The sequence below is a fragment of the Piliocolobus tephrosceles genome, chromosome 6 (assembly GCF_002776525.5).
Source record: "Piliocolobus tephrosceles isolate RC106 chromosome 6, ASM277652v3, whole genome shotgun sequence".
Taxonomy (NCBI): domain Eukaryota; kingdom Metazoa; phylum Chordata; class Mammalia; order Primates; family Cercopithecidae; genus Piliocolobus; species Piliocolobus tephrosceles.
Window position 1 is genome coordinate 57,598,031 of NC_045439.1, and position 13,966 is coordinate 57,611,996.

The 13,966-nt window shown below is 38.8% G+C and overlaps 1 protein-coding gene across 1 annotated transcript in view; it reads right to left on the reverse strand.

The window, feature by feature from the left end:
• Positions 1 to 13,966, reverse strand: part of KLHDC1 (kelch domain containing 1) — a 58,738-nt gene that overhangs the window by 13,187 nt on the left and 31,585 nt on the right. The window contains exons 6-10 of the mRNA XM_023222661.3: positions 12,760 to 12,843; positions 8,817 to 8,900; positions 8,307 to 8,365; positions 4,881 to 4,993; positions 3,024 to 3,096 (exon numbers count right to left, since the gene is read on the reverse strand). Of these exons, the coding sequence (XP_023078429.2) occupies positions 3,024 to 3,096; positions 4,881 to 4,993; positions 8,307 to 8,365; positions 8,817 to 8,900; positions 12,760 to 12,843 (413 nt within the window). The remainder of the gene's footprint in view (positions 1 to 3,023; positions 3,097 to 4,880; positions 4,994 to 8,306; positions 8,366 to 8,816; positions 8,901 to 12,759; positions 12,844 to 13,966) is intronic.

A 13,966-nucleotide genomic window follows, 5' to 3' on the forward strand; every position in this document is an offset into this window, starting at 1 on the left:
TTAGCCAGGATGGTCTTGATCTCCTGACCTCGTGATCCGCCCGTCTCGGCCTCCCAAAGTGCTGGGATTACAGGCTTGAGCCACCGCGCCCGGCCCAATTCTCCAACTTTTATCTTAGATGATACATTGATATAAATCTTCAACAAGAACCCAGACTATGTGGTGGGGTTGAGGATGGGGACTGGAAGAGGGTTAGGTAAAGGAGAGAGAATACAAAAAATGCCCTCATACATGGGAAGGAACAGAATAATTTCCTGGAGAGAAGGCTATGTGTAACCTTGGCAACACTCACCAGATCCAACAGTACTTGGAGCTCTATATACTAACATTTTCTCCAACATCTTTTTCAGACACATAAAACAGGGTCCTTGCTGATAGCCAACTCTACAGGCTATCAGGTCTGGCTACATATATGGCTTTTCAGCCATAGGTTTATTGAAGGTGAGACCCAGAGAACAGGAGTGCTACACTGTAGAACAGTTGTTCTCAACCAGGGGCAATTTGTCCCCTAAAGAGGCATTTCACAGTATATGGAGATATTTTTAGTCGTCACAACTTGGGAGAGAAAAGATAGTACAACTGGCATCTACTGGGTAAAGGACAGGGATACTGCTAAACATACTACAACGCACAGGACACCCTCATGACAAAGAATTATGTGGTCTAAAATATCAGCAATGCCAAGGTTGAGAAACCTTGCTGTAGAGTTCTAAGAGGAGAATTGGGCAGCTTACATTTCAAATTATAACTTGAAAAGTTTGCACAAAATGCTTAAAGATCTTAGCTAAATTGTCACTTTTATAAAAATTAGTATATATATATATACACACACATATATATGTTCTCCTTACACTCAACTGTATCCCACCTGTTCTCCTCCTCACCTCATACCTGTAGATCTGCCTCTGTCTTATCTGCCTTAGGGAAACTCTGGCCTGGATTTCATCATCGAAGAACACTGGAAAGCCTTTCCTGCCTTGATTTTGGTGACATCTAGCTTGCAACCTGATGTTTTTTCTACAGACTGATAGTTTATGTCCTTTCACAGCTGCTCTAAACTTATTACCTAAACATTCTAATAAAGCATATTATTTACATGACACATCAGCTGAATTAAAAGAAATCTCTTTACATAGCTCTAGTTCTAACTAATAGTATATTATAGATAATAGTTGTGTTGCTCTAATTACTCATTAAGGGTTGAAATATAAAATAGGAGCAACTTTAAAATTAAACATTTTTAGTAATACTTTGGTCTATAATTAATGCATTCATACAATCAAACAACTGGAATAAACTAAGAGATTATCTAGTCCAACTCTCTTATTTCAGAGATGAAGAAATCGATGCTCAGTTTCTTTTTCTTTCTTTCTTTTTTTGAGACAGGGTCTGTGTTACCCAGGCTAGAGTGCAGTGGCGCATCTCAGCTCACTACAACCTCAACCTCCTGGGATCAAGTGATCCTCCCACCTCAGCCTCCCGAGTAGCTGGGACTACAGGTGTGCACCACCACACCCGGCCATTAAAAAAAAACAAAACTGTAGAGATGGGGTCTCACTATGTTGCCCAGGCTGGTCTCAAACTCCTGGACTCAAGTGATCCTCCTGCCTTGGCCTCCCAAAGTGCTGGGATTAATAGGCATGAGCCACCACACCTGGCCAATGCTCAGTTTCTTTAAGTGACTTTTCAAAGCCAAAAATGTAGGTAGTAGCTGAGCAAGGACTGGAACTCTGGGCTCCCATGTCTTAGTACAAAACTCTTTTTTTTTTTTTTTTTTTTTTGAGGCGGAGTCTCGCTCTGTCGCCCGGACTGGAGTGCAGTGGCCGGATCTCAGCTCACTGCAAGCTCTGCCTCCCGGGTTTACGCCATTCTCCTGCCTCAGCCTCCGGAGTAGCTGGGACTACAGGCGCCCGCCACCTCGCCCGGCTAGTTTTTGTATTTTTCGTAGAGACGGGGTTTCACCGTGTTAGCCAGGATGGTCTCGATCTCCTGACCTCGTGATCCGCCCGTCTTGGCCTCCCAAAGTGCTGGGATTACAGGCTTGAGCCACCGCGCCCGGCATAAAACTCTTAACATTAAAAAAAAAAAAAAAAATCTCAAAAAAGCCAGAATTGTTAAAGTAATACATTCCAATGAATGTTTTTACATGAAAACGTAAGAATCACAAATGCAATTATGAATTCTAAATATATTGTGAACATTAATATAGACACATATAAATATTTTCAGGTATTTTTCTCAAGTAAGCTGTCATTTATTAAATAACAAAAATACATATCATTAAATTGATTTCACACTAGCATAAATAATCTGTATTTTTAAAATTCTAAAATACATAGCATAAAAAAAAGAATTACCAATTATAATGATCATAATGTGCTGAATCTGAATTTCCTATGAAGATATTATTATACTATTCAATAAAATTAGAAAAAAATAAGAATTATAGTACAAATGTAGTTTTCTTTTTAGTCTAATAACAGTATATAACTTCTAAAATTTTTAATCCTATGATATACCATAAATAACATTTTCATTTTCAAAAAATTCCCATCAATGAATACATCATGCAGCTAATAAAGATTAATAATAACCTGCCATCCACTGGATCAACATGGAAGCAAATTTCCTGATTAATTTGCTTTAAACCTCTTCCAAAACAAATAACTACTATTAAAGCCAACCCCATTTTTGCCTGCTTATTAAAAATATTAACATTAAAAACATTAATCTCATATGATGCTTTTAATTATCTTAGTTTTCACAGTTATCAGGCAAGATTATGCATTTACCTAAAATAATAACATTTTCAAATATGCAAATATAGGTGAAAACTGGATAGATCATTTCTAACAATCAGATATAATTAAAATAATAAATTATTTAGGTAACATCAAGCTCATTTGAAAGATATCCTTCTTAATGGCTTATGGTTTCAATGGCAAACACTATAAATTTGGTACTATATTTTAATACTTTAAAAATTCTTAACTATTTTACTATTTGTGAATTTCTAGACTTACCTAGGTCTTGTTTTAGGTAAATGTGTAAGTTGTTTCCAACAATTTGTTGTGACATTATGAATCCAACCATCACCTGCAATATCATGACGGTTCAGAAATTAAGATTAGGTCTTTGAGATACAATTTTAATTTTCCCCCAAATGTATCATGCTACATTTAAATGACTATCTTTTCTGCGTGTGCCTATTTTACCATACAAATTTTCAAACATTTACAAAAGTAGAGTGACCATGACAATGAACTTCCATATATTGCAGATTCAACAACTATCAAGACTTTGCTACATGTGCTCCACTTATCTTTTTGTTATTCTCATTGCTTAATTTTTCTAAATGAAATCCTAGATTTCCTATCATTTTCCCCATACATACTTCAGTATGCATTACTGAAAATAAAAGGACATTTTTTACATAACCACAATGCCATTATGACAGTCAACCAAACAAAAAAATTGCTTGGGATCATCGAATATCCATATGACCAAATCTTGTACCGAAACGGAATATTTAAGGGAGGAAATAGACTAGCTTATGAGTTAGGACATTTAATTTCCCATAGGTCAATGACCAAAAACAGAAAACAGGACCTCAAAACACTAGAGATCATGAAGATATGATATTAAACAGCCCCTAGTGAAATGTACAGATGTTAGTTTTTTGTTAGATTCCAAATCTCTTTTAATTAAAAATCTCACAAATTGGAGAAGTATAATAATATGCAAGAATAACTAACATCTCCTACTAGGAACTGTTGTTTCTCCAACTAACCTCTGGAATTTGTTTGGTGGCCAGCTGACTGCCAGACACATAGCTGATGCTCAATAAACTTTTGTTGAAAAATAGTTGTTTCCAGACCCTAATATATAATTATATAAGTGTTTTAATAGTATATAATGTTTCTTAATGAAAACATCTCTAGCCATAGAAAACTTCTGGGTTAAGAAAACAGAAAACGGCCAGGTTTGGTGGCTGACACCTGTAGTCCCAACACTTTGGGAGGCTGAGGCGGGTGGATCACGAGGTCAGGAATTCGAGACCAGCCCGGCCAACATGGCGAAACCCCACCTCTACTAAAAATACAAAAATTAGCTGGGCATGGTGGTGGGCACCTGTAATCCCAGCTACTCAGGAGCCTGAGGAACGAGAATCGCTTGAACCTGGGAGGTGGTGGTTGCAGTGAGCCGAGATTGCGCCATTGCACTCTAGCCTGGGCCACAGAGCAAGACTCCATCTCAAAAAAAAAAGAGGAAAAAAAAAGAAAAGAAAATAGAAAACACAAAACATCTAACATGCCAAATTAAGAAGTCAATATTCTTGGTCATCTGTCTATCCTGATGCCGCTATTTTACTGCTGAAAGAAAAACTGCATTCCAAAACCCATAGCCACTGGGACCAGCAATGATAGGAGTTTAAAAAACCTAGCTAAACACTTTCCTCTACAGCTCTGGAACAAAAAGAGAAGCAACTCGGCTTCCCACTTTGTCTTTCCAGGGCCTTCTAAGAAAACCCCCTAGCCTGGAGTATAGCACAAGCGAACAGTGCAAGCATCCTACCCTACAGTACAAGCATCTGGATCAAAAATCAGTGGACACAGAATCACAGAATATAGTAGTAGAAAGGGGCTTTATTTAATCTAGCTTCAATCACCCTTCTTCTTCTCTTTCCCTAGAAAACAGGTGAATGTGGAGAGCCAAGGGTACAAAACCAAAGAGGTCACAATTCATGCAAGAAAACAGTTGAAGATAAAGGCAAACCAGAAAAACAGGAAAAAAGAAAGATTTACTTCACTGTAAGTATGAAATACAATTAAGAAAAAAGAATGAGATAATAATTATAGGCAAAACTTCAATCAACTTACTTAATGGGATATTATCTGCACTTAGTCCACCACATAGGAAAAGTTTATCATCAGCTATAGGTGTTAAAGTATGCCATGACCGATGTTTTGGGCTTTCTCCATTAATAGTAATCCTGTGGCAAGGGGGAAAAAAAGTCTAGGTACTATGTTAATCAAAAGAAAAGATTTTTAATCATCTTAGATCCTGAAAAAAAATCTGCCCTCACTGTTCCAAAATACTTTTACTAGTCCCACCTACATGAATATTTGAAAAACATTATTAAATTCTTAGATGAATTTTAAAAATCTTTCCATTTAATGACCATTCCACTTCGCTACAGAGTGAAAATAAAAGTCAATTCTCAGCCCAACATGGTGGCTCATGCCTGTAATCCCAACACTTTGGGAGGCCGAGGCGGGTGGATTGCCTGAGCTCAGGAGTTCGAGACCAGACCGGGCAGCACGGTGAAACCCTGTCTCTCCTAAAATACAAAAAATTAGCCGGGCATGGCAGCATGCGCCTGTAGTCCCAGCTACTCGGGAGGCTGAGGCAGGAGAACTGCTTGAACCCGGGAGGTGGAGGTTGCAGTGAGCCAAGTTTGCGCCACTACACTCCAGCCTGGGTGACAGAGTGAGACTGCTTCTCTACGAGAAAAAAAAAAAAAACAACCGTCAATTCTCCGTTAATTCACAATGCATACTCAGCATCATTCTTATTGGCTAATCAGCTGCTCCCTCAGTTTTTCAACACAATTTTTTTTTCATGTCTGTAACTTTTTACTGTTGTTTCATGGTTAATTTTGTGTTTTTAGCTGATTTCCCCAAGGATATTATGGGTTTTTATAGTGTTGTTTTTACTTTGATCTACTTCTAGAATTTCCCAAAACATTATCCTCCTCTGAAAAATGCTAGCTATTCTAACTTCAAAGTAAAAGCATGAAAGTCATTCCAGATCCAGGGTAAACCTCTAAGGATTTCTAAAAAAAATAAAAATAAAAACAAGGCCAGGCACAGTGGCTCACTTCTGTAATCCCAGCACTTTGGGAAGCCAAGGCAGGAGGATTGCTCGAGTCCAGGAGCTGGACAGACCATCCTGAGCAAAATAGAGACATTATCTCTTAAAACAAAAGAAAACAGGACAACAAGAATAATCATAATAATAAGAGGGACATTTAAAAGAGATGGGGCATGAAAAATAAAAACATAAGCATAAGTTATAGCTGGGCCTAGTGGCATGCGCCTGTAATCCCAGCTACTCAGGAGGCTGAGGCAGGAGAATCGCTTGAACCTGGGAGGTGGAGGTTGCAGTGAGCCGAGGTCACGCCATTGTATTCCAGCCGGGGCAACAAGAGCGAAACTTCGTCTCCAAAAATAATAATAATAATAATAAAATTAAATTAAAAAGTGTAAGTTAGAAGCAAAATAATTTAATTTAGGTGAGAAGATACCATTCTTCCACAGTCTGGAATGTTCCAGAATAACACAGGCCATTTTTGGAAGATATAATTTGGTTTTTACAAAATGGAAATATTTTTACTGTTTGTGTTGATTATAAGAAACTTTTTTTTTTTGAGGCAGAGTTTCACTTTTGTTTCCCAGGCTGGAGTGCAATAGCGTGATCTCAGCTCACGGCAATCTCCGCCTCCCAGGTACAAGCAATTCTCCTGTCTCAGCCTCCCGAGTAGCTCAGTTTACAAGCATGCGCCAATACACCTGGCTAATTGTTTTGTATTTAGTAGAAACCGGGTTTCACCATGTTAGTCAGGCTGGTCAAGAACTCCTGACTTCAGGTGATCCACCTGTCTCGGCCTCCCAAAGTACTGGGATTACAGGTGTGCACCACTGCACCCGCCACATTTTATTATTATTATTATTATTATTTTTTGAGACAGAGTCTCACTCTTATTGGCCAGGCTGCAGTGCAGTGGCACGATCTTGGCTCACTGCAACCTCCACCTCCTGGGTTCAAGTGATTCTCCTGCCTCAGCCTCCCGAGTGGCTGGGATTACAGGCATCTGCCACCATACCTTACTTTTCTCGTATTTTTAGTAGAGCCCGGGTTTCACCATGTTGGCCAGGCTGTTCTCAAACTCCTGACCTCAGGTGATCCACCCGCCTCGGCCTCCCAACGTGCTGGGATTACACGTGTGAGCCACCACACCCGGCCTAGGTTGAACACCTTTTTAAAATAATTTTTACCTATTATTATTTCTTCTGTGAGTTGTTCATGCATGTTCTTTGTCCACTTTTCTATTAGATTGTCTTTTTTTAATTGATTTACTGAGTTCTTGTGGATCTTTGCCCTGACATCTCTCTGTTAAAAATACTGCAGATATCAGCCAGGTGCAGTGGCTCATGCCTGTAATCCCAGCAGTTTGGGAGGCTGAGGTGGGCAGATCACAAGGTCAAGAGATCGAGACCATCCTGGCCAACATGGTGAACCCCTGTCTCTACTAAAAATACAAAAAGTAGCTGGGCGTAGTAGTGCATGCCTGTAGACCCAGCTACTCGGGAGGCTGAGGCAGGAGAATAGCTTGAACCAGGGAGTCGGAGGTTGCAGTGAGCCGAGATGGCGCTACTACACTCCAGTCTGGTGACAGAGCGAGACTCCATCTCAAAAAAAAAAAAAAAAAAAAAAAAAATTCCAAATATTGCTTCCAGTTTTTTTGTTTGTGTTTTACAATTTGCCATTTAATTTTTTGTGGCACATTTTTCCATAGAGAAATATTTAATTTTTAAGTGGTCTTATCGATCAGTCTTTTCATTTATGAATTTTGAGTTCATAAATGAAACGATATGTCTTTACAAAGCTTTCTCCATGCCAATATTTTTTTTTAGGATTTTTTTTCTATTTATTTTTTATTATTATACTTTAAGTTCTAGGGTACATGCACACAACGTGCAGGTTTGTTACATATGTATACTTGTGCCATGTTGGTGTGCATCCATGCCAAGATTTTAAAGATAATACGCTATATTTTCTTCTGAAATTTTCTGGTATTTAATGGTATTTATACTTTGGAATAATATATAGCTCTGATTCCATCTCATTATATAAATTGCTAAGTTGATAGCTAAATATATTTGTTCTATTATTAAATACATATTATGAGCTACAAATAAAATCTGACTTTACTCCATTACTTGTTTACCTGAGATGACCCCATTCAACCACTTCTTCATTTCTTCTACTGATCAATCCTCAAAAAATACTTAGTATAAAACCAGTACTTTTATATAATCTAATTTCAACTGTTAGTATTTTCATGTTTTATCTTGTTTGGTTAAGGAACAAACTCTATTTAAATCTATATAGTCCTTGCTTAAACATACAATCTGAAGGAAAAAAATGCCAGTTCAGTTTTAAAGACTCACATTTGGATTATGGACACATACAGACACACACACATGCCTATAGATTAAAATGTACTTAGACTTCAAACTTACCTTCCAGACCAAGTCCAGTTGTCTAGGTTTAGATAGTGCAAATCATTCATCCTAGTTTGCTAAAAGAAAAGTGTGTTACATTGGTCAGTATTTCACATCTTTTATCAGCTAAAATTTTTCTTTTAAAGTAAGTTCAGATTAAAAATAGACTATCTCTATTTTACTTCACATGAGAAGTTTAAATATTGGAAAACAATAATTAATAAGACTGACACAGAGCTCCCAAATCAATGTGTCAAAGGGGAAAGGAAGAAATAGGTTTAAATTCACAGGCTTTAGATGACAAGAAACTAATTTTTTCTGATACTGCACTGAAAGATTCTCATTAAAATATGATTTATAATCATCTATGATTGTTCATGTATTGTCTGTTTACGAATTAGAAGATAAATAAAAGTTAGTATTGAATGCCATTTTAATCTCTAGATTACATGAATGTTCAATTATTCCACGAAATCAGAGGATAAATTTTTATAAGGAGCATTGCACATTTCCATTAAAAACACTCACCAAAACACGTCCGCCAAAGATATAACCCTTATTTCCAAGAACTGCACACATATGCGCGGCTCGTGGCTGTGGTGGAACTCCACCCTGCAAGTAGAAATCAGAACAGATTGCAAAGACTTGAAATATCTGTAATAAAGTTACATTCTTATGCTCAGTATGAGAAAGTCTTAATCACTAAGTTATCATTACCTATGTAATTCAATTAAAAATGCTAATGCAAAAGTTTATTCTAAATAGTACTAATTGCAGACAAATACTATTTGCCAGAATAAATTTTATTCTCCCCGATCTTTACTTTTGAAAATGTTTTTCTTGTATGTCTGACACTATTTAGCAAAATAAGGTTTCATGTAAATTTTTGTTTGAAATACTGTATAAAGATTTTTAAATCAAATTTTAAAATTTTGACTCTCTCCCTCTCTCTTCTGTCTCCCTGTTACACACAGAATTCCTATTAGAAGTGAGCGGTGCATATTGCAATTATCTCAGAAACTCTGTAAAATTAAAAATGGCTCCAAAACTCTTGATGCCTCAAATTTACAATAAGAAGTTCACTCTTGGCTTAAGCCAGACAGTGCTCTCTCTCTTACTAAAACTCTTAACATTGGTAATACTTCTCTACACTTTATTTTGAATAAATACAGCAGATCTTTTCTTTAGAGAAGTTTTGTTTTTTGTTTTGAGGCAGTTTTGCTCTGTCACCAAGGCTTGAGTGCAACGGTGCGATCTTGGCTCACTGCTACCTCCACCTCCCAGGTTTATGCAATTCTCCTGCCTCAGCCTCCCGAGTAGCTGGGATTACAGGCGCGTAACACCAGTCCCGGCTAATTTTTGTATTTTTAGTAGAGATGGGGTTTTGCTTTGTTGTCCAGGCTGGTCTCAAACTCCTGGCCTCAAGTAATCTGCCTGCCTCGACCTCCCAAAGTGCTGGGATTACAGGTGTGAGCCACCATGCCACCCTAGAGAGGTTTTTAATTGGTGACAAAAGCAAGTATCATGGGTAGATGAATGAATAAGATTTAAGGGAAAAATCTTCTGCGTAATTTCCATGTTTTCATGGTGAGTGCCTTTATGTATGTATTTTAATTCCAAGTTCTGAAAGAACCTGACATTTTCAGCTCACTGGCTACTCAAAGTGGGTATAGGAAATTAAAGCCCTGCATCCAATATCAAAACTTCCTAAACTTTTCAGGCTTATTTGAATAACTGTGCTGAGGTCAACCTGGTAAGACATAATTCAGATATTACCTATATAACACTTAAATGAGAACCATTTAAGAATGTTGGTTCCCAGCCCTTCCAGCAGAACAAAATTTTTATTATTACCCCAGGCTTGATCTGAAATTTTGGAAGAATTCTTCTACTATATAGAAGAGAACAGAGAAGCACTGGAAATCTGAAATTTACTGCCTGGAAAAGAGGATCCAGAGAATGGCCAAACTCTAACACTTAGTATTTTGCATAGACCTTCCCAACATTTCCATGAACAGAAGCTGGACTGTAAGGAATTCTGGTCATATATGTGTATTAGTAGACACACATGTAACTGCGCATATACGACCTGCTTAGCATTCCACACTGTTCAATTCTGGTAAGCTTATCAGTCACAATACCCTGCTGTCCCTAGCAATGAACATGTGACTCAAGACTGGCCAATCATCCCTTTGGCATCAGGAATTGCTGTAAAGAGTAGGAACATGCCCAAGTAGAGGCCGAGTCCTTTTCTTGTCCTTTTCTTTCTTTCTTTTTTCTTTTTTTTTTTATACTTTAAGTTCTAGGGTACATGTGCGTAACGTGCAGGTTTGTTACATATGTATACTTGTGCCACGTTGGTGTGCTGCACCCATCAACTCGTCAGCACCCATCAATTCATCATTTATATCAGGTATAACTCCCAATGCAATCCCTCTCCCCTCCCCGCTCCCCATGATAGGCCCCGGTGTGTGATGTTCCCCTTCCCGAGTCCAAGTGATCTCATTGTTCAGTTCCCACCTATGAGTGAGAACATGCAGTGTTTGGTTTTCTGTTCTTGTGATAGTTTGCTAAGAATGATGGCTTCCAGCTGCATCCATGTCCCTACAAAGGACGCAAACTCATCCTTTTTTATGGCTGCATAGTATTCCATGGTGTATATGTGCCACATTTTTTGTAGAGACGGAGTCTCATTCTTTTGCCCAGGCTGGAGTGCAGTGGTGCAATCTCGTCTCACTGCAACCTCGGCCACCCAGGTTCAAGTAATTCTCCTGCCGCAGCCTCCTGAGTAGCTGGGACTACAGGCACATGCTGCCACGCCGGGCTAATTTCTTTTGTATTTTTAGTAGAGACGGGGTTTCAAGGTGTTGCCCAGGATGGTCTCAAACTTCTTAGCTCAGGCAATCCACCTGCCTCTGCCTCCCAAAGTGCTAGGATTACAGGCATGAGCCACCAAGCCCGGCCCTTTTCTAAGACTAATATATAGACGTTGAGAGAGTACAATACAAATAACTGCGTGTGTAACCAGGACCATATTCCCTCCTAAATAAGCCAATGTGTCTGCCATAGATGGAATGAAACAAGCACACAAAGAGAAGCAGAGAAAAGCAGACAGAAAGACAGAATGTATTGTGAGGATGCTGAGTAACCTGCTCCGGTTCCTGAGGCCGTGGTCCCTGCAGCTCTTCCTTCTACTTTGTGAGCCATTCCAATATGCTTTCCGGCTATGTGAGAATTCATTATTGCTTAATCTAATTTGAATTTGTTTTTGGTCACTAACAAATGAAAGAATACTGATAATGTACTTTTTGTCATGCCATAATTGCATCTACCTCTGAATTCAAGGGTATATAAAACATGGGCTTTGTTATAAAAGGATTTTAAAAAATAGGCCTTTATTAAATCAGGGCATGACACCTGTGGAAAAGAATGATGATGGCAGGCCGGGCGTGGTGGCTCAAGCCTGTAATCCCAGCACTTTGGGAGGCCAAGACGGGTACGAGGTCAGGAGATGGAGACCATCCTGGCTAACACGGTGAAACCCCGTCTCTACTAAAAAATACAAAAAACTAGCCGGGGGAGGTGGCAGGCGCCTGTAGTCCCAGCTACTCCGGAGGCTGAGGCAGAAGAATGGCGTAAACCTGGGAGGCGGAGCTTGCAGTGAACTGAGATCCGGCCACTGCACTCCAGCCTGGGCGACAGAGCGCGAGACTCCGTTTCAAAAAAAAAAAAAAAAAATGATGACGGCACCTCATTAAAAAATTTTTTTCTAGAAAACCTTAGCTGACATGGAGAAGAATACACATTTTTTTTTGTTTTATTTATTTATTTTCAGAGATGGGGCTTCGCTATGTTGCCCAGGCTAGAATGCAGTGGAGTGCAATAGCTATTCACAGGTGTGATTGTAGCACACTACAGCCTCAAACTCCTGGACTGAAGTGATCCTCCTGCCTCAGCCTCCTGAGTAGTTGGGACTACAGGTGCCATCTACGGCTCTGATATTTTTCTTAATGCTATTAATGAAAGTACTCTAGAGAACTACTTGGTATGTGATTACAAACCTAATTACAAAAATTCAAATAACAGGTTGGGTGTGGTGACCTATAATGCCTGTAATCCGAGCACTTTGCAAGGCTGAGGTGGGCAGATCGCTTGAGGTCAGGAGTTCGAGACCACTGTGGCCAAAACAAGGCGAAACTCCGTGTTTACTAAAAATACAAAAAATTAGCCAGGCATGGTGGCCCATGCCTGTAGTCCCAGCTACTCAGGAGGCTGCGGCAGGAGAACCACTTGAACCCGGGAGGCGGAGGTTGCAGTGAGCTGAGATTGTGCCACTGCACTCCAGCCTGGGCGACAAAGCAAGACTCTGTCTCAAAAACACAAAACAAACAAACAAAAAAACCCCAAAATCCACAGTAAAAAATTGATTTTTAGATACAAATATATAAAGATGACTTTTTACAACACTTACTTTAATTTCTGGTTGAAACCAAGTCTGTGTCTTTGTGTCAAATATATGGACATCATTATGCCATCCCCAGAATATCTGCTCTTCCTAAAAGAGAAATTTTTTAAATATCTAAAAGCTTTAATAATTTTTACATTATTATTACAGTTTTATCACATATTTACTGGTAAAATAATAGACACCTTACAAAAATAGAGTTAAGTGTTACCATAGTCACAAAGCCAATGGATACATGGGTTCCTCCCAAAGCATGGTCCCCAGACCAGTAGCAGTACCACCTGGCAACTTTTCTTCTCATAGTAATGTTTGCAGTGAATCATAATTTTACTTGTTGACAATCTTTCAATTTTCTCAAAGGATGATCATTTTTAAAATTGCAGAGGGTGGAATAATGTTTACATTTTTAAATCTGTTTTCCTAAAGTACATGCTCAGAACTCATTTTTGCCATAATAAACTTTAGAGGGTGGGCATGGTTCCTGTTTCCAAAAACTTCTAATCACTTCTACTTCATCAAGCAACTGGTTCTTATAGATTAAACTTATGACCACTCTCTTCTTTTTTTTTTTAAGATTTCTTTCTTTCTTACTTTCTTTCTTTCTTTTTTTTTTTTTTTTTTGAGACAGAGTCTCTGTTGCCCAGGCTGAAGTGCAGTGGCGCGATCTCGGCTCACTGCAACCTCCGTCTCCTGGTTCAAGCGATTCTCCTGCCTCAACTTCCCAAGTAGCTGAGATTACAGGTGCCTGCCACCACACACAGCTAATTTTTTTTTTTGTATTTTTAGTAGAGACCGGGTTTCACCGTGTTAGTCAGGATGGTCTCGATCTCATGACCTCGTAATCTGCCCACCTCCGCCTCCCAAAGTGCTGGGATTACAGGTGTGAGCCACCACGCCTAGCCAACAAGTCTCTTCTTTATATCCTAAGATATAAAATTCTTTGTCAGCAAGGTAAAGACTTAGCAGCTATACTGTATTTAGCATCTTCCAGGGTGCTGAAATCCTCTATCACTACTCTAGATGATCTCTGTGCCAGTTTTATATTGTGTGTCAGAAATACATCATTTATTTTTGTCAGGCTTTGTCAAGCAAGACAAATAAGCTAAACAATTTACTTAGTTTAGAATCTATTTTTTAATTTTATTTAAATTGAAACGGTCTCACCATGTTACCCAGGCTGGTCTCAAACTCCTTGGTACAAGTGATCCTTCTG